The following is an 18901-nucleotide window of genomic DNA, read 5'->3' on the forward strand; positions in this document are numbered from 1 at the left end:
TGATGAGCTACTGAAAGCTGAACCTGGCTTTCTTAAGTGACTGTGAGAAATTTGTTCTTAAATACAGTACTCTGGTCATGGGTTTGATTCTGGTCCCAGTGAAGTCAAGGCCAAAACAACCTCTGATTTAACTGGAAGCAGAAGCAGGCCCCCATTTTAACCCTCGTGCCTGCAAACAGAATACAACTGGATGTGAAACAAAGAAGAAATATGTTTGAAACTGGTCTTAACTGCAAGCTGTACTTCCCCCCCTCTGTAGGATTACAAAGCAGTTACTGAATGTTTTTCCTCATTCAACAGCAGTGTTATGTACTACTGGCCCAAACTCAGCCCTCATTCCCTCCCACACAACCCTGGCACAAGCAGAGGACCCAGTTTCTCTACTGTCATGTACTAGTTCCCATGGAGTTCCACTAGCCAAATTTGCCCATGGAACTGTATGTGAGTTTTGTCAGGGCAGAGTTTAGGCAGCAGTCTGCACACCACGCTCCCCAAATGCCAAAGCTGCAGCCTTTGGTGTAAATGGCACTGGTACAAATTGCTGGCCTAACGCAGTCTGACACCAAAGAGGTTAAAGAGTCCCCAGTTTTCATTGTCCGCTTTCTCAAGAGAGAGATTTGCTGCTGCAAAAGCGTCTCCCAGGTCTAAGTGGATTACCTGCAGCACTGGTAGCATCTGCACTCCATTAGGAGGGAGGCGGAACAGGAGCCTGCCCTTTGGACTGGGATTCCTTCAGCGTTTCAGCTTTATGGTGCAAATCTCAGTTTCCAGTGCTTGCCAACTGATTCCTTCTGAGTCTGGCCAAGAGGAACGGTGCAAATGCTGCATAATAACTTCCCAGCATCCATGTGCAGGACTCCTCCCAGGTTTTGCTTTATGTGATCCTCAGCAGATATAAAAAAGCAGCAATTTTAGCCTTTGAGCACATACCATACTGCAGTAGAGTCAATTTAACACAGTACAGGTGAACACCAAATTCCTCTGCTCTTCCTCTGTGTGCTGGTGCCCAGCTCTGACAGGCAGGCAGCTGTCAGTGCCTGCATCAGGAAGGAACCAGTCAGGCACACTTGTGAGGCTAAGAGCTGCCCTGCCTGGCAGAGTTTCAAGTGAGAGCAAGTCAGGTAAAAACAAACCCCTGTAAAGTTTTTACAGATGTCATTTCATTTTTAAGCATCAAAAGACTGAAGTACATGCTAATCACAGCAGCTGAGATGAAGGATTAGTCAGTTTGGTGGACACAGCAGAGAGATGTGAGTTTGTAACTCTGGAGTTTAATTCCAGCTCTGCAGCTTCTCCCATCTACAAGTTCAGGTTGGGAAAGCCACCAACCTGGTGTATCACTGGAGTTATACCAGCGATGAGAGTGACTGACAATACCTGTTCCTGTCATCAGATTATGCATTTAATGTCAGAACAGCACATGGGAACAAGCGAGGTACTGCAAGGCCTAGCTATGCTCATCAATTTATTACATTTCACATAACAAAAACTTAGCAAAGCTCATGAGGGTAACAGCAGCATGGGGCACAGCCTGCATCAGCTCCTGCCTGGCATCCTCCATGCCAGCTTGTTACTCTGTGCTCCAGAGATCCAGCTTTCCTTCTGCTCTCACATATGAATCCTGTGTTTGCATGCCTGCGTATTTCTTCTATTTAAATATGCACTTTGTTCTTAAAGATTTCATTAACCCATGAATAGATTAATTCTGATTTCAGTTCTACAGATAAAAATTTAAAGCAACTCCTTCAAAACCAGCAGAGTCATGTCTTTGGGAAGGCATGCACCCATATGGGCAGGACACTTTGTCTTCATCTGACTGTTGATTTTACACCCTCAGATGTCTTTGAGACTGAGCACTGTGGACACCCAGCAGAAGCATCTTAGTTCAGTGCTCACCACTCCTCACCACGCAGCAACACCAGTTCGATCCCTGGTGTAACTCCACAGAGGACAACAGGGTTACACTAAGGATTATTTTGGCCAGGTCTATTATTAGGGTCATTTTCTAAAACAATAAGGCTCGTTTTCTTTTCATTTAAGCTTACAGTAAAATTCTCATTGACTTCACTGGAAGAGAGACCTGGCCCAACATACCAATATCCAAACCACCTCCATTTATTTCAGTGGAAGGAGGCAAGGAAATAATAAGGTCCAATGTATTTTTAAATCTTTAGATTTCACAAATGATTGCAAGCATGTAGGTCACAATATGCACACAGAATGACACCTACGACAACCACCAGTGGGATCATTAAAATAATTAAGTTAGGCCTAGAGACAAATTCATTTCATAACATGTTCCTTACAAAACAGATACCCCCTTTCTTCATAATCGAGGGAGTCTGTTTTATAAACTTCCTAAGTAGTTCATGAAATATCCCCCTAAGCAGACTAGGTCTACTTGCCATTGCAGGGTCTTATAAATCAAAAGTTTATGAATCAAAAGACAAACACCAGTGATGTGTGTTCAAAGACCAGCTATGAAGGGGTAACGCCTCGTCAGCTCCAGTGGTGTGGTGGTAAGCTGTGACCTGGGGACACGATTTCCAGTACAAAGCTACTGAACCTGCATCTTTACATAACTCCTCTGCATGCCATGAGGGAGCTGGATGCACAGCACATGAAGCAGCAATCAATAAAGGAGATCCCCCTTTAAGTGTAAAGATGCTACACTTCATAGTACAGCATCTTTACAGTACTTTACACCACACTGTTGAGCAGGAAAGAGCCTCCATTTGCAGCAACTAAAAGGAACAGACAGTTACTTCTACAGCATCCTGTGGGAATGGTTTCTCACAACACACTGCTAATGCTTTTCCTCTTACCATCCTGAAACTGACTGCTGAAAAATACTTAAATTATGCTGCTGGTACTAAAGTGCCCTGTCAGGTAAGTGGTAACCAAAAGTAGCAGCAATAGAAATGACAAACCAAACTTGACCAACTAACCTCAGAAACTGATATAAATTCAGAGTGCTAAATGAAAAAAATGTTGAAATTTTGGTCTCCTTGACTGCTGGCTTCTCTGTGTTTTTTAGTAAACCAGACTAGTTTTCAGCCTGTTCTAAGTATCAAGGGTGGGAATTACTAATGTGGTAAGTGTAACTCAGCTACAGTCACATTGTCATTGCAGAACGTGAAAGGGAAGAGCAGAAAAGAAGGCAAGGTCAGCTGGGGTTTGCACCAGAGGTACTGGACACACTATCCAATGTTCATCTTTGGGACTGCTCTCAGGGGCCACAATGACATCCCTCCTGCTCACAGCCTGGCTGCATCAGCTGCAGGGACAGGCCTGCCCTTCCTTTTGACTAGCTGAGGCAAGGAAGCTCTATCTGGGTAGGACTGTGCAATTTTCTCAAACTTTTTGAGCAACCTGTGCCAGGCACAGCACCACAACCATGTTACTTCTCTAAGTCATCTGAATATTGATTTGTTGTCTGCTCCTCCACATAAGGAGTTTGGTCTGCCCCTTCCTAGTCACCATAACACCCACTTATGCCTAGAACTCCACACAACCCAGGCTGGAAATGGACACAGAGAAAAAAGTTTCTGAAAAAACGTTCATTGGAGACCAGCCAGGCAGTATTTTCTTGAACATTTCAACTTTTCCAAGTAAACACACAAATAATTCATTCACCAACAGGACCCAATCTCAGCACCCAATTACAGTAAGATCTGCACTCCCAAAGGCTAAACTCTGCCTTCCTCTCCAGAGCCTGTGGGCAGTTCCCAGTCTGTGGCTGGGCAAGGTAGTGGTTATCAAGTCCAGGAAGGAGCAAACACCTTTATCATAGCAGACAGCTCAGCTCTGCTGTGGCTCCCTACATGCCAGTTAGTAGGAGATCCTGGAGAGGTGGACACATACAGGTCTGAAGAATCAGTTTTCATATAAATTCCCTCCTTCCCATCTCCCTAAGTCAATGGGAAGCAGGGTTAGGGTTACAGGGATTACTCTCCTTTACCACCAAAGCTACTGCTCCAGCTGTGCAACAACACAGGGAACACATAGAAATCTGCTATAACAGTGTGCTCCTTCCATGGGCTCTGACAGACACTGCATCCAGGACTTTTTCCAGTTAGTGACAGATAGAGACAGGGTATCTAACATCATCATTCCCAGTTGTAATTACATCCCTATTACAGATTATTTTTTTTTATTTTCCATAGAGACCAAGCCATGTGCTCCTCCTCTGGCACCTGGGACTGGTGCAGCTCAAGCTGTAGCAGCTCTGGCCAGTCCTCCCCCTGCTCGGGAGCTGTGCTGGATGTTTCCAAGCAGCAACACACAGTGCTGTAGGACACAACGCCTGTAGGAACAAACACTTCACACCTTTCCTAGAGCTTATCAAAGTGCTGCAAGGACTTGTGTGACCTTGGCCATGTAGCACCTGTACAGAACCAGCTCTGCAGATGGGGACAGACAGGTTCATCTTACACCACCTGATACAGCAGCCTGGCAAAGGGAGACCCTTTGCTTGCTCCAACTTCTGCTTTACTAAGTACAACATCCACTGTCAGACTGGGGGGACACAGAGGATGGGAAGGGGGAAAGGCCCTCCTTTGGGTTTTTATCTTATGGGTTCTGCTGGTCAAAGTTCCCTTAGAAACCAGAGAGATATGTGCTCAGTCAAGGACCAGATAAGAAAAACTCCAAAGATTTATCTCTAAATCTCAGGTGCATGATATGAATCCAAAAACTATGTTAATCTCTATGAGAATTCATATGTTAATTCAGAAAAGGCACTGCATATAACCAAAACCTCTGGGTTTTGGCTCCTTTACTTGCTCTCATCTGCAGCATACACCCAATTGCTGACAGAGGGCAGAGCCCCAGGGAGCCCTGGCAGGCTCACCCCTCGCTGCAGAGCTACCACTCCTGCACCATGCCCAGAATCTGCCTCTCAGAGCATTCCTAATGTGCAGGGAAAACACTTGCTCCTGCCTCTTCAGGTGCTTTGCTTAAAAGTCTATGTATGGGTTAAGTTCACAATAGCTATTAAAATTAATGAGCTTTGTGCTGCAGCTCACATGCAGGCACATTTTGTAGCGCTTTGCTGGAACGTGGGGTGCTGGATCTGACTCTGAAACTGCCTTTGGGTAACACGACAGTCCCCAGCCTGGGACTGTCAGGGCCTGGTGTCACCCCACAAACAGCTGACCTGGGTGGGAAGAGTGGTGTCTTACCGAGGCTGGAGTGTCCCCCATGTCCTTCACTGTGCCTGGAAGAGTGTGTGGGAGATGAGGGAGGGATTGAAGAGGGACCAGACACTGCACAGCTGCTGGGGGGGTGAGCAGCATGGAGTGACAGCGGCATGGAGAGATCTGGGAGACACTTAAGTCAGGATGAATGCAACTACAGTGGTGCAGGACAGCTGCCAGGAGGCTGTGCTGTCCCAAGAGAACCGACACCACTCCAGATGGGGATCCTGCCCTCAACTGTGCTGTGCTTTCACAGCCACCAACACTCACTGGTTAGGAACATGTCTGGCCTTCACCCCACTTAACCTGTGTTGAGCAGAGGCCTTGTTTAATCACAGATTTACACCCTAAATGCCAGCATGGGGTAAGTGACAAAATTTGGTAATTGGACATTGTCTTCAGGCAATAACCTCAATAATACACAGATTTGGTGGAAAATTAGCAAATAAATTATTATAAGACTGACACTGAATGCACGAGCAAGATATATGAGATGTTCTCAGGCCTGCTAAATCTGGAGAATTATATATCCTGAATATATGCAAATTAAGAATTTCCCTGCTCCCTCCCAAGAAGTGCAGAGAGGGGCTCAGTATGGAGCCCTTCACATAAAGGATGATGTGGAAAATCTGTCTAGTAGCTCTCAGTAGGTGTGTCTGAGCTATGAGACCACTGTATCCAGCTGTACAGGGTCAGCAATCATGTTCCATCAGGGAAAACAGAGGGGTCCTAAACCTTGGAGCAGAGAATTCCCCTGAACTCAGCCCAGCCTAGTGTGGCTGCAGAGGAGGGGGGAGAAGCAGATCTCAGGTGTCAGTGCTGAGCTATAGCAACCAGAGAGATGGAGGTGCTGGAGGAAAAGGCAGGTGAATTAAAACCCAAAGATACCTAGAGAGTAGCTAGAATCAAATCACTTGGTAGGAGAGCTTGTCTAAGGGTGGGTCAGATGAATGACAATGTGTTTTGTCACACTGAAACATTCAGAGGAGAAGATGCATGCTTTAGGGGACTCCTTTGTAAATCACCAAAAAGTCCATGGATTCAGAGGAAAGTGAGGCAGGGATATGCCTGGAAAACTACAGTCTTGTAGAGAGGTCATTCGTTTCTGAAATAAATACTAAAGCCTGTGCTGGTTTTCTTTGGAGGGCACAGGCTCCAGAGATGGGGTGGTAGAGCCCAGGTGCCCAAGAGCTGAGATCAGGAGGGGCACTGTGCTGGCACTGGCTCAGCTGCCCTGGGCCACAGAGCCAAGGAGCTGCATTCTCCCAGAGGGGAAAGGCTGGAGCAGAGCTCCCAAACCCCAAGTGCTACAAACCATCGGGGAGCCTCTCTGGGCTCTGTGTGCCCACACTGTTCCCACCTGGACAGCAGCACTTCAACAGAAATTATTCCTGCTCCCTTTGGTCATAAATAATGCCACAGAAAGCATGAGCTTTTAAAACAAATGGAAGTATCTTTAACAGAGGGTTATACACAAATACTAACTATCCAAGAATGGAAGGTAAATATATTTACCTCATATAGCAGAACAACTCAGAGAGAGCTCACAGCAATTCTCTGAGATAAAAACACTATTCAGGACTGTGCAAAGGACAGGCTTCTAAAGAAAAATCTTGTTCCGCTTTCTAACAAAAATTCAAAGTGGTATCAAAATTTCCAGTGAAATCAAGAAGCTGAGGCTTGCTGTGGTCTACAGGGATTTGGAGGTTCTACTTCTTTTCTGCTTCAAGTCAACGAGATGTCTGCCAGAGTTCAGTGGGAGTAACACTGGGGGATCTGGCAATGCCTTTGGGTATTCCTGACTGCATGTAAGGAGCTTGGACTTTTGGTGCAGGTTTGTTTTCTAAATGTAAAAATTGTCTCACTCCGTTGGATAAATACAATTTGCAACTCACTTTGTAGATGTGCTAGAGGTTTTGCAGCCTTTACAATCTGTCACATAAATCCACATCCAAGTGTCAACGTGTGAAGGGGCTGCTTTAGAGGTCCTCTGGGTGAAAACAGGAATGGAATTTCCAGAAGAAATGCTACAAAGATGAATAATTTGTCTACTTAGCCAGTTACTACAGAAATAAGATGCTGATGGTAAGAGTCACTAGAATTCAACAGAGTATTTTGGTTTGTTTGGTTTTGTTTTGCTTTTTTTTACCTGTAATGCAGAACTACAAGAATTGGGAGTTCAAGCAGGAGAAGTTTTTGAAAACAAACTATTGAAATTGAGCCTCAGATCCAGGTAAGACAACATCAACCTCCTTGTACCTTCAAAGCTTGTCAACTCTAATGGCAATTTTGTATGCATGGAAATGGCCTCAAGTAGGTATAGGATGTGGGAATAATAATACTATTTGTGAGGTAATTTCTGAGACCACCATGATTATGCTGTTGTTGATCACAATTTCTTTTTCTGTTTCTCATTTCCCTGGCCTTGCACCCTCTGAAAGGTCAGCTTTTTCTTCTTGTGTGTGGTTTAATTCAAAAAGCCAGCTCAGAAGGTGTGCAAGGGTAGCAGGTGAGTGTGAGTGGTTCAGAAATCACCTTTGACAGTGGCTGTTTAACCCTCTTCTCCTTTGTCACAACAGTTGTGCCTGCTCAAGTTTTCTCCTCTTTAGAGAAGAGAATTTATGTAGGCCATAAAAATTTACTGGAAAGAGAACATCTACCCCCTTTAATGCCTAATCTGGCACCCTTTACTTATGCAAATTTAATCAATGGACAAACGCTCTGATCACAGCAGCTGCACTAATACAAACAACATCAAAGACTTTGTCAAAGGTGCTCTGAAACAACTCTGGGATCTCTAAAACACAAGATTTGGCCTCTGGCTTCCCATTAACAGCCATTCACTAACTTGAGTAAGATTTCCCAAACTGGGTTCTCTTCCTCCCCAAATCAGAGCCAAGCACATCCATAACCTGGCACAGCCACGCAGAGCCAGCCGAGTGGGCAGAGCACAGCCACTCCTATCAGATCCCAGTAAGAAATGCATCATGCTGCCTGCTGTCAGGTGTCATTTGTATCACACCAGAGGGGTGACTGCAGAGCAGGTGGAGGCAGGAACTGGTCATACCTACACCTGCTCCTGCTGGGCCTGACCTGGCCAGCTGCTGGGAGCTCCTCCCTCTCACTGAAGTCAGCATGAACTGAATAGGACTGGACCTCCTCAATATTTTGAGGAGGTTTAAACACTACTTGGTGATTTTTTTTTTTCCTGTTTTCCATCAGCATGTGATGTTTCTGTGTATGCATATCTGGGCTGCATTTATACACATGCTCACAATCCATGTGTCCTTAAAAATCCAAGTGCAGTATATGCTAAAAAGCCTACAAGCTAAAAGGATCTGGGAGCATAGAGAAAGCAATAGAAATTGTAAAATAAATAAAAAGGAAGTTTATTTCCACTGTTTTAAATTTCAGTGAGCACAAACTATTTTATGTGACTGCAGCTACGATTTAGCAATACATTTCAGCATATGCTTATATCTTTTGCTGAAATACAATCTACAAATTTTTTGTGATTTCTTGGGTTTGAAGCCTTTGAACTCATGCTCAAACCAAGAGTTTAACACGCTGTCCAAAATAATCCAGAAAGCTCTGCATGTGGATCAGTATGGCCGTGCCTCTCTGTGTGGCCATACATGTTACCTCTGAGCAGAAGCCAGCAGTGCCCTGGCCTGATTTCCAGATATTTTGCTCAGAAGAGCTATCTCCTTCCTCCTGCCCTGTGAGAGACCCGGGAACCCCCTCCCAGCCACACCACTGCAAGGACAGTCTGTGCCACATGGAAGATACACAACAGAGCAGTGAAGCAGCATCAGGAGCTCCAACCATCCCCACAGGAATAACTGCAAGTACTTTGCCTTGACCAGGAATGCAAGCAGGCCAGACTCAATGAGGGGGTTACAACTAAGTCTACTATGCAGCACTGCAGAAAAACAAGTGATATTAAAAAAAAAAAAAAGGAAAATAAGATAATAAATTAAGATGTAGCCTTCATCCAGCTTCATAACGTATCAAGCAACATGTCCTACTTGGGATGCTGATGAAGGGTTATCTTTTGCTATAAAAATAATGTCATCTACAGGTTTCATCCTGGAAGCTCTTACTTCAGTGAGAACTGAAGTTTGAGCAGAGCAGCTGAAAAAGCATTCAAGCCTTATGAGGTAACACAGCAACATGAACAAAAGACACTACACAGCAAAACATCAGGCAGCATGTGAGCTCTGGTCAGTTTTGTACTTTCAAAATCTGAAGAAATATGCTTTTGTTATTTGTCAAGCAGAAAAAAAATATTTTGGATCTACTCTATTCTCTTGAAGTAAAATCTGTGAATTTATGTATATTCTCCCAAAGCTTCCATAACTGAAGCTTTTATTAAGTAAGTTTGATGTTGGGCATATTTTAAAAATAGTGTCAGCAGCGATATTTTAAAATGTGGAAACAGATGTGTCACTCTATTACAACTGCTGAATTTTCACTGTATTTTTTAATACTATGAAGCATTTGTCTGTTTCTCCATTATATATCTCTTGGCACTAAACAGATTTCTTCTCTATGATTAAAGTAGTACCACACAGACATTATTAAAAAAATCATATTGTTTTGGTCTGACCATAAAATATAGGTATTTTAATAATTGGGCTTTCTTCCATAGAGAATTTCAGCAGCTCTCTTTCCTTGGAATGAAATCACAGCCATATGCTTTATGATATTAGAGGCATTTCAAGGTGTCTCCATAAATGTCATTTATTGTTTGCAAACCTGCCAAATCTGCAAAACCCCTCAGCTCTTTTAAAAGAAAAATCTTCAGATGAAACTAGATCTTTACACTGGTTGTCATACAAAAAAAAAAAAATTCTCTCTTTCTTATGGAATACTGGCCACGAAGGTAACAAAACCTCTGGCAACAAAATCTGGGCTTTGGTTTGCTTTGGAGCCAACAGAGCACTGGGCACCCTGGCCCGGCACAGCCACACCTGCCTTTGGCTCCGTGCCAGGCACTCACACTCAGCCTCTGGAAGTACCCCTCTGGACCATGAGCAGCCTCAATGACAAAAAGCTGAATTGGTTTAGTGATCATAACTGTACATGAAAATCAGGCACCTCTTAACGTCCTGCTCCGATGAATGTGCTTTAACCCCTAACAGAGCAGTGCCTTCCATGCTGCCCAGGATCCCCCACCCTTCCTGGGGCCCAGGACCCTGCAGGACTGGCAGCCAGGCAAACAATAAAGAGAGTCCATGTCATACACAAATATAATCTAATGCCACTTCTATTCCTAATTTGGCATATCTGGAGTCTATCCTGAGATAATACTGGCCAGATCTATATAAATCTTGCCAGACATGTCACCAACCTGTCCAGCACAAGGCACTACATTTAAACACACAGGAATTCAATCCAGTCTGTAGCTGCAGCAGCCAGAGTGGGTCAGCCAGGCAGTGCCCAAAGGAACTGGCTGCTGAGGCACACAGCTACCAGTGAGGTCAAGATTCTGGCTGGCCAACAGAAGCATCCATTAGTCCCACAGTAGTAGAACCATTCTTTCTCCTTGAGGAAGAAAAAACCAATTTTTTCCCCCTAAATCTGAAAGAAACAAGTTGCCTGATACAGTTGGAAATAATCTAGGGCAGCGCACCAACAGGTGCTTCAAACGTATTAGCAGAGCGCAGAAGATGTTGAGAGAGAAAATGAATAGACTCTCTAAATAATATATAAATTGTACAGGCCTTTTTTTCTGCAGAACCCCAGTGAAGTTACTGTATAAATCGGAAACTGAATTATTCATAAGTGGTGAATATATAATAAATCGTACTTCACATTGAAATATTCCTCACAGGTCCATGCAGTGAACAGAACTGGGCAGCGAGCCTGGAAACACCAAGGTCTTACCTGGAGTCTGGGTACTTTGTCAGGGTAGCAAGGCTGCTGGTGTACATGTGTCCTCCTACATCGATGTGCACGGGAGCGTTCGACTTGGTGAGTTGAGCTGGGAGAGGAATTCCTTGAGCAGCCAGAGGAGAAACCGGGGAGCGTGTTAGAGACAGACGGGACATGCTTCTTCCCTCCTGCAACGGGAAGGCAAAAAGAACAGTTTCTCTTAAATGTAGCAGTGTGTTACCTTTCTTTCCAGTGTGATCACAGATCTAATCAGATCATTTTTGCATCTGCCTGATCACATATTCAGCTAACAAATTATTGCCACCACTGTAATTAAGTGTATTTGCATCATTTTCTTCTGAGTACCAGAGGGGAAGAGAAAGATGCTTATTAGCAATAAGAAATCAGGAAAAAAATTTTCAAGGTGTCAGCCTCAAGGGGCATAAAACAAACTGCAAAATTCTAATTAAAGGTCGCAGGCTTATGTGTTAGATGTGAAATATCCCCTGACAAACGAATAACCAATTTGTGAATTGGGATTCAGGGGTTTTTTGCAAGTTTGTCTCAGTAACAAGACACCTCTAAATTAGTGACTTCCCCAGTACCTAAGGCATTTAGTTTATACATGTAATAAATTTCGCATCAAACTAAGATCAATTTTGTAGCTTATTTTCAATAATTGTGAAATAAATGGATAATTTTCAGTTAAGCCTTAATATTAGACCTAAACAACTAATAAGCTTTCACACTGAAAGCAATTAATAACTGGAAGTAGTGAAAACAGAAGGATATATAAACTGACCCACGCTTTCAGGACAAGATGTGTTATAAAGTACTGCATGATCTAGCATGTGAAATTATAAATTCCACTATTTACTTAATGTTTCCTGCCCTAAAAATATTGGAAAATTAGTGAAATTACTGAATTGAATCCCAAAATTTTCAGCAAAATCAAAGCTAAAAATACTGAAATGTCTTAAAAATGAACAGGACAACCAAGCAAAAGAAAATTCCTTAATTCTCTTCTTAAGAAAAGCACAGCTTATTCTGCACAAAACGTGTGTCTCAAAGCTGACTTCAGTTCAATCGGTGCAGACGGCACACATGTCAAATGGAAAAAAACCCTTCTAGAAAAGTTTAAGAAAATGTCCATCCATTCTCCCCCTTATGGGGAAAGCAACATATGCAAAACATTATAGTTGAAGACATTTCTGAATATAATCTAATTTTCCTGGTATTTTGTAACTCAAGCATGCTACCAAGCACCCAGGCTCTTCCTTACATCTGACAAGCACTTTACATGCAGCATTGCAAAGTGAATTTCTATTTCTCCCACATTACTTTGACAATATTTCTTAGAAATCTACAGCTGGTCTTGCCTTTCTCTTAGCGGTATTTTGCACGAGATGCCTGACTACACCACTTGATGAACATAAATTAGCAACATTCTTTGTAAAATAATTTCCAAGCTATAGAGAAAGGGATTGAAAAATCTTAATACATCTGAACAGCTTCACAAAGTCATCACAACATCTCCATTTACTGTATTTCATCTTGGTTAGCTCCTATGAATTTCTTGCATCTACAGCACAGAAATACATCACCCCATTATGAATCCACATCCTTTTCTCTTCAGAGGCTGGATGGACATCTGCACCGAACACGAAGCAAATGCCAACTCTGTCCTAGGACTTCTGTGTCAGCCGATGCGAAATTGGGCATTAACATTTTTACTACAGCACCACCTTCACGGAAAGTGACTGAATCCTTTCATGACTGAAGACGTTGCTTTCTTGTTTCCCACAAGAGCTTGTTGTGGCCAACCTTCAGTAAATATGTCATATAGCATAAATAAAACAACTAACTTTTAAAAACAACTCAGTGTGTAAGTACCTACAGTATTTTAGCAACATATTTACTCATCTGTCTGCCAACACAGACAAAGGTTGCTGGTTTTTTTCTTACCAAAGAGCACTGTAAACTCATGTTCAGTCTCTACTCCCTCACTTAAATGAAAGGGTCAGAAGATCCAGGCTGAATGTCACTCCTGTCTTTGTTCAGACCCCAACCATTATCACTAATGATAAAGGTACAGACCTTGCTCGGTACAGGGCTGCCTTAGAAATAAATCTCATGCAGTTTCACAAAACAAGAGTCTAATTAGGGCTCATCTGCACCCCTTGTTACAATTTCCAAATGAAATCAAAGGACTTCCAGTTCTCTGTAAATGTGTCTTACATTTAACCATTTGTCTTGAAATACAGACTTCAATTTTAAAATATGCACAGATAGCTAAAGATCAAGTGATACAAATCTATTTGTGCATATTTAAACACTGCGGCTATCTTAGGATTTTGTTTAATGTTAGTATACCAGTAAATTCCTTGATCTGTAAAGACTGAGATTCTCAGTGAGGCCATACTCACACAGTAGATATTTAATTTATACTATTCACTGGAGGGACCTTTTGAACAATCCTCTGCTTTTGGCATTTCTCAGCTAGAGCATGTGTTGAAAAAACACTTAATTATAGAAAATCACTGGAAAGCTAAAATAGTTCTCAAACTTTTATGGCTTTTCATACTTACTGAGGGTGTCACTGGCTTTTGGGGAGAGAGGAGGAGAAGGGGAATTAAAACACTGGCTTTTCCCCTGGATGGAGAGGATTCATATTAGAAAAAAAGAATCCTAGATTTTTATTAAAGTTATGGAATTCAATCATTTTTGTATGAACAAATTATCAAGAAGAAAAATTGCTAAGCACTACATAAAGGACACTATTTCTCCAAAAAAATAAATACCCCCTGTTTCTTAAGGTACTGTAACCCTATTTCTAAAGACTCCTTCCTCTTCTTAATGTAACACACAGCTAAAATTCATCACACTGAGTAATGTACTTATTTTATGCACAAAGCAAAATCCTAAATGTATTTATCCAGTGAACGTCTTTATGCACATATTTTCTAATATGGATGTGAAAATTAAAACCTTAAGGGTAAATATCGCAGAAACACTAACAAACTTCATTTATTAAACCATGTAAAATAATCTTTGCTCTTTAGTTGCCTACAACAGGATACACCATCCCAACTAGTGGCACAGGCAATAACCCTGCTCTAATAAGTAACACAGGAACCTGCTGAAGGCAAAATCAATAGAGCCTGATTCCCAAATTATGTGAATATTTAGTTTTTCAAACATTACACACCAAGATCTTTCAGAGCCAGCTTATCTTTTTCTGCCTTCCTAAGCTAACTGCTTGTAAAAACTATTTGCCCATGCAAAGTGAAATAATCACAATGCCATGCTCATTTACACACAAAATGATTTTGTGTCCCATTGTGCTCACAGTTGTTCAGCTCTCTAGGGGTGATTAAACTAGCTATGCTGCTACAGCTTGAGATGATTTCACTGAATCGTTTCTCCATGAAGTTGCTTCTTTGCTAAGCTGTTATTTTAACCATAAAAGGTAAACAGAAGGCAGTTGTAAGAGCTCCATTCAGCTCCGTGCCCAGGGCTATAACCCTAGGGCAGAGAATGCTGAAAGACTGCAGAATTTTCCAGGGTGTTGCCTTTCTTGCTCTAAAGCCTTCAGGAATACTGTTCATTTAATACACACTCTAGATGATACATTTCAGATCCTACTAAAAGAAAGACTTCAAAAGTGTAAGAAGTTTTGGGCGGATGAAGCTTTCCCACCTCTGCACATAGCTTGGGGCCATGGTAACCAATACTGCTGTTGATGTTGGGAAAATACAGGAGAAATAAACTGCACAGAGCAGAGCAGACAGATAGGGACAAGGGAGGTGAAAGGTTGCAGGAAAGAAACAGGCAGCAGTCTGAAAGGGGGAACGAGAAAAAAGGGAAAAGAATAAAAAAGGAGGCGGCTCTGAAGGAGGGACAAAGTTAAATCAAGGAGCAGGCACTTAAAAGACTACAGATGGGAAGCAAGACTAATTATGGATGTAAAAGCGCTTTGTTTCTAAAGTTTATTGTTGCCAGGATAAAAATTAATTGAAACTAATGCTGTTATTCACTCGTGCAGTTTAATTCCTTCATGCACATTTAAGACGTGAAATGAAAACGGCAGGTTTACGGACCTGCCATGAAGCTGCTCTCCCGGGGAGCCGGGGTGGGGGCGGGCCGGGCCGCAGGACCGGGCCCGGCTGCACCCCCCGGCACCGCCGCTGCTCCCGGGCTGCTGGGGCCTCGGGGAAGCTGCTCTTCCTCCCCAGGGACCTTCATTTCTGTACCAGCAGACCCACTAGGGGTAAAACCACCCACTGCAGCCCCCCGACCGCCCCATCCTCAGCACTGCGGGCCAGAAGTTCCCCCGGCGCTCCCGTGACTCCAGGGCAGCGTCTGCGTCCCCAGGGTGCGCCCGGCGCTGCCGGAGGGGCACAGCCACAGACTGGGCAATTACCTTTGTCTGTCTGAACAGGGCCGGCGACCGCTCGGGTCTGCCTCCAGAGCCACTCCGAGACAACTTGCCTACGCCGTGCGCCCAGCCCAAAGACAAAGCGGGGCGGCGGGGGGCGGGGGGGCTACAAACCTTGGGCTCGGTGGCTCCAAAATTAAAAGTCCGTAAACATTTGCACACACCTCCACGCTGCTTTACTGAACACTGCGCCGAGAGACAGAGGAGATCGTGCCCTAAACTTTGGGGGGGGGGGGGCTGGGGAGGGTAAAGGGGGAGCTCCCTCTGGAGCTCTGGTAGCAACCCCCCCCCCCAAAAAAAAAAAAAAAAAAAGGAAAGGAAAGGCTTTCTCCTTCCTCTCCCCTCTCCCCCCCCGCAACCCGCCTCTCTCTGGCAGTCTCCAGTCTATTTAGTGCAAGTTTCACGTCACCCAAATGCTTTTCCCTACTGATGGTCAGGGAAATCACCAGCGAGCAACGCACCCGGTCACTCAACTTCTGCCTTTTTCTTTTGAACACACTGTATGCCCAAAGGTAAAATTCAACCAAAAAAAAAAAAAAAAAAGGCACAACATGGCGTCCTTTACTTATTCCCACATAACAAGAAAGGAGATGTCTTAGATGAATGCAAGAAAAAAAAAGTCAAGCCCGAATCCCCGATCCTGCACATTTTCCGCGCAGCCAATGGTGGTGAGCATTAGCCAGGCTAATGTATTAATTTTGCAGAAGTGTGCCACATCGCATGCAGGAGCAGGAATGCAAACTATAGCCTAGAGTGGTTTGAAGTCTACCCCAAACCAAGCCTTCCACTCTCACTGGCGCCGGAGTTTCATTCACAGCCCGCCCGTGTTTTCCATACGCGGCGCTCCCCATTGTCGCCCGCCTTCCCTTTGTGCCGAGCCGCCCCGCGCCAGCCCCCGCGCCCCGGCCCGCGCACCCCCGCGCCTCGCCGCGCTCCCGCCCGCCCGACCCCGCGGCCGCGGCTCCGCGTGTACCATGCGAAAGCGCAGAGCGAGCCGCGCTGCCTCCGCCGCGCTGGGGCTTGGCCGTCTTCAGAGCCGAGGCCGGGGGGGCAGCGGGAGCGCGGGCACCCCGGGCCGCGGGGCTCCGCCGGCGCTGCCCATGCTGGAGCGGAGCAAAACAAAACATACACACACACAGGCACACACACAGGCACACAGACACACACACACACGCAGCGCTACCAAAGCGGGGCGGCTGCAAACGGGTCCTGTAGCTTTAAAAAAACACCCCTCCGCCGCTGCTCCCCCGGAGCCGGCAGCCGAGTGAGTTTGAAGAGGCACTTTCCAAAAAAAAAAAAAAAAAAAAAAAAAAAAAAAAAAAAAAAAAAAAAGGGGGGGGGGGGGAGGGAAAAAAAAAAAAAAAAAGAGCGCGAGCAGGCGCGAGCCGCGCGGTGCGGCGCGATGCGATTCACGGCGCGCACGGCGCGCTCCGGCCCCGCACGGGCGGGCGCACGGGCGGGCGGGCGGCTGCGGGAGCCGCTGCCGCGGTCCTTACCTTGAGCACAGAAGAGATCTGCGAGCCCCCCTTTGGCTTTGGGCTCTGCCGGGGCTGTGTGTGGATGGGCTCAGCTTTTTGCTTTTATTACTATCTTTGCTCCGCAGATCTTGCTGTGATTATTATTATTTTTAAAGCTGCTCTGTCTCTTCTCCCTCTCCCTGTTTTTGCTGCTTCTTTTTCTATTTATTTTGTGCGTGTGTGTGTATGTGTGTGTGAGAGAGGGGGGGGGAAAAAGCCTTTAAATGAAACTGCCGAGGCTGTTATGAGAAGAAAGGCAATAATCCCGTCTCTAAATAACAGAGGGAAGGGAGAAGAGGAGGAAAAAAAGCGAATTCTTGCTCAGGGCTTTGCAAACGCCTGCAGGGCAGAGGATTAGGCTACAATTAGCTCAGCCCTTTGCTCTCGCCCTAGCTAATTTTGCGATGAAAATTGGATATTTTTCCCTCCTTTTGGTGAAGGTCTGCAGATTTACTCCCCCACCCCCCCCAGAATAAAATAAAATACAGCCCTTGAAAATGAAATAAGGCTGGGAAGGCGGCCGGCTCCCCAGCCCGCGCCCCCGGCGCCGCCGCCCGCAGAGCCCCTCCGCGCGGCGCGGCCGGGGCGGGAGCCCTGCGCTGCCCCGCGGAGCCCCGCGCAGCCCGGCCCGACACGGCCCTGCCGGGGGATAACGGTTCGGTGTTGGGGAGGATCAGGCCACTGTCACGTCCTTCAACAGACTTACTGAAAAGAAGAAGGAGGAAAAGAGGGGGGGGGAGGGGGGAAAAAAGCTGATTTTAATCATTGTCATTTGGTCTGATGTAATATTTCCCCAGGCATTTTCAACTAGGCATAAATTTTCAGCTCCCAAATAAGTAACACAGGGCACGTTTCTCACATCTCTTGACTCCTCTGTTACAATTAAGGTAGCACCCACTCTGCACTTGTTGATAAACTAGATCAAGTTAAAAAATAAATAATAAAAAAATAGCCCCGACCCCCACTTCCCTGCAGCACCCAGCGCCGCCGAGGTGCGGACGGGGGGCCTCGGGGGCGGGGCCGCAATTATTCCCAGCCATCCATCCTGCCTGCCTCCCCCTCCCTTTCACCCTTTGCTAATGTCTCGCATTGTAAACGCCAAATTTCCTGTAGGCCATTAAAACCAAATGACGTCTATCGACATGCATTGTGCTATTGCGGAGCGCCCTGGCAGCCCGCCCCCGGCCAAAAGCGCCATTTCAATTAGAGCGCGCGGCGCGATGGCGCGGGGCTCCGCGGGCGGCTCCGCGGGCGCGCAACGCGCCCGGCCCACGTGCCGGGGGGGGGGGGGCCGGCAGGGAACCCCCCCGTGAAGAGGGGAAAAAAAAAAAAAAAAAAAGGCAAATCCCTCCCTCAACTTTCACTCAAGAGGCGCGAGTCTGCCGGTGCCTGCGTGTTTCTGCGCGTCGCCGCGGGGGATACGCCCCCGCTCCGCGCTGCTCCCCGCGGAAGTTTGGCGGAGGGTGCGGGGCCGCTCCGCGCCCCAGCGCGCCGCAGCCGGCGGGCGGCCCCGCGGCGTTCCCGGCGCTCGGCCGCGCCCCGCGCTCGGGGCGGGGGGGCCCCGCCGCCTCCGCGCCCGCGGAGCGGCGCCGCGCGCACCGGCGGCCGCGGCTCGGCGGGGCTGCAGCGCCCACTAGCGCGCGCCGGCCGCGCGGCCGTTACGCAACGCTGCGCGGCCCCGAAAGGTCGGGCCCGGGAGGGCCGCGCGCCCCCCGCGCTCTCCCCGCACCGCGGGGCCGGGGCCGCTCCCGCCCGAAAGCAGCCGGGGCGCGGTGGAGGCAGGACACCCTAAAACTGAGGGGGTTTTTAAAGTTTTCTTCCGTGTCAGGAATAAACAGAAACTTTTCTCCTAAGGGGAGCTTTTTTTTTTT

General features: G+C 46.1%; 1 protein-coding gene across 6 annotated transcripts in view; it reads right to left on the bottom strand.

Annotated features, from left to right (window-relative positions):
* The window catches only part of KCTD15 (potassium channel tetramerization domain containing 15), a 46732-nt gene extending 29247 nt beyond the window's left edge, over positions 1 to 17485 (bottom strand). For 2 of the 6 annotated variants that reach the window (XM_069027161.1, XM_069027165.1), the window contains exons 1-2: positions 16487 to 16848; positions 11088 to 11263 (exon numbers count right to left, since the gene is read on the bottom strand). In XM_069027161.1, coding sequence (XP_068883262.1) covers positions 11088 to 11263; positions 16487 to 16489 — 179 coding nt within the window. In that variant the 5' untranslated portion in view covers positions 16490 to 16848. Of the gene's footprint in view, positions 1 to 657; positions 8030 to 11087; positions 11264 to 11877; positions 11898 to 15498; positions 15538 to 16486; positions 16849 to 17009 lie in introns of those variants that run through there. The other 4 variants (XM_069027162.1, XM_069027164.1, XM_069027163.1 and 1 more) reach the window with 4 other exon arrangements.
* Positions 17486 to 18901: the final 1416 nt, after the last annotated feature.

This window comes from Aphelocoma coerulescens, chromosome 11, assembly GCF_041296385.1.
Source record: "Aphelocoma coerulescens isolate FSJ_1873_10779 chromosome 11, UR_Acoe_1.0, whole genome shotgun sequence".
Classification (NCBI taxonomy): domain Eukaryota; kingdom Metazoa; phylum Chordata; class Aves; order Passeriformes; family Corvidae; genus Aphelocoma; species Aphelocoma coerulescens.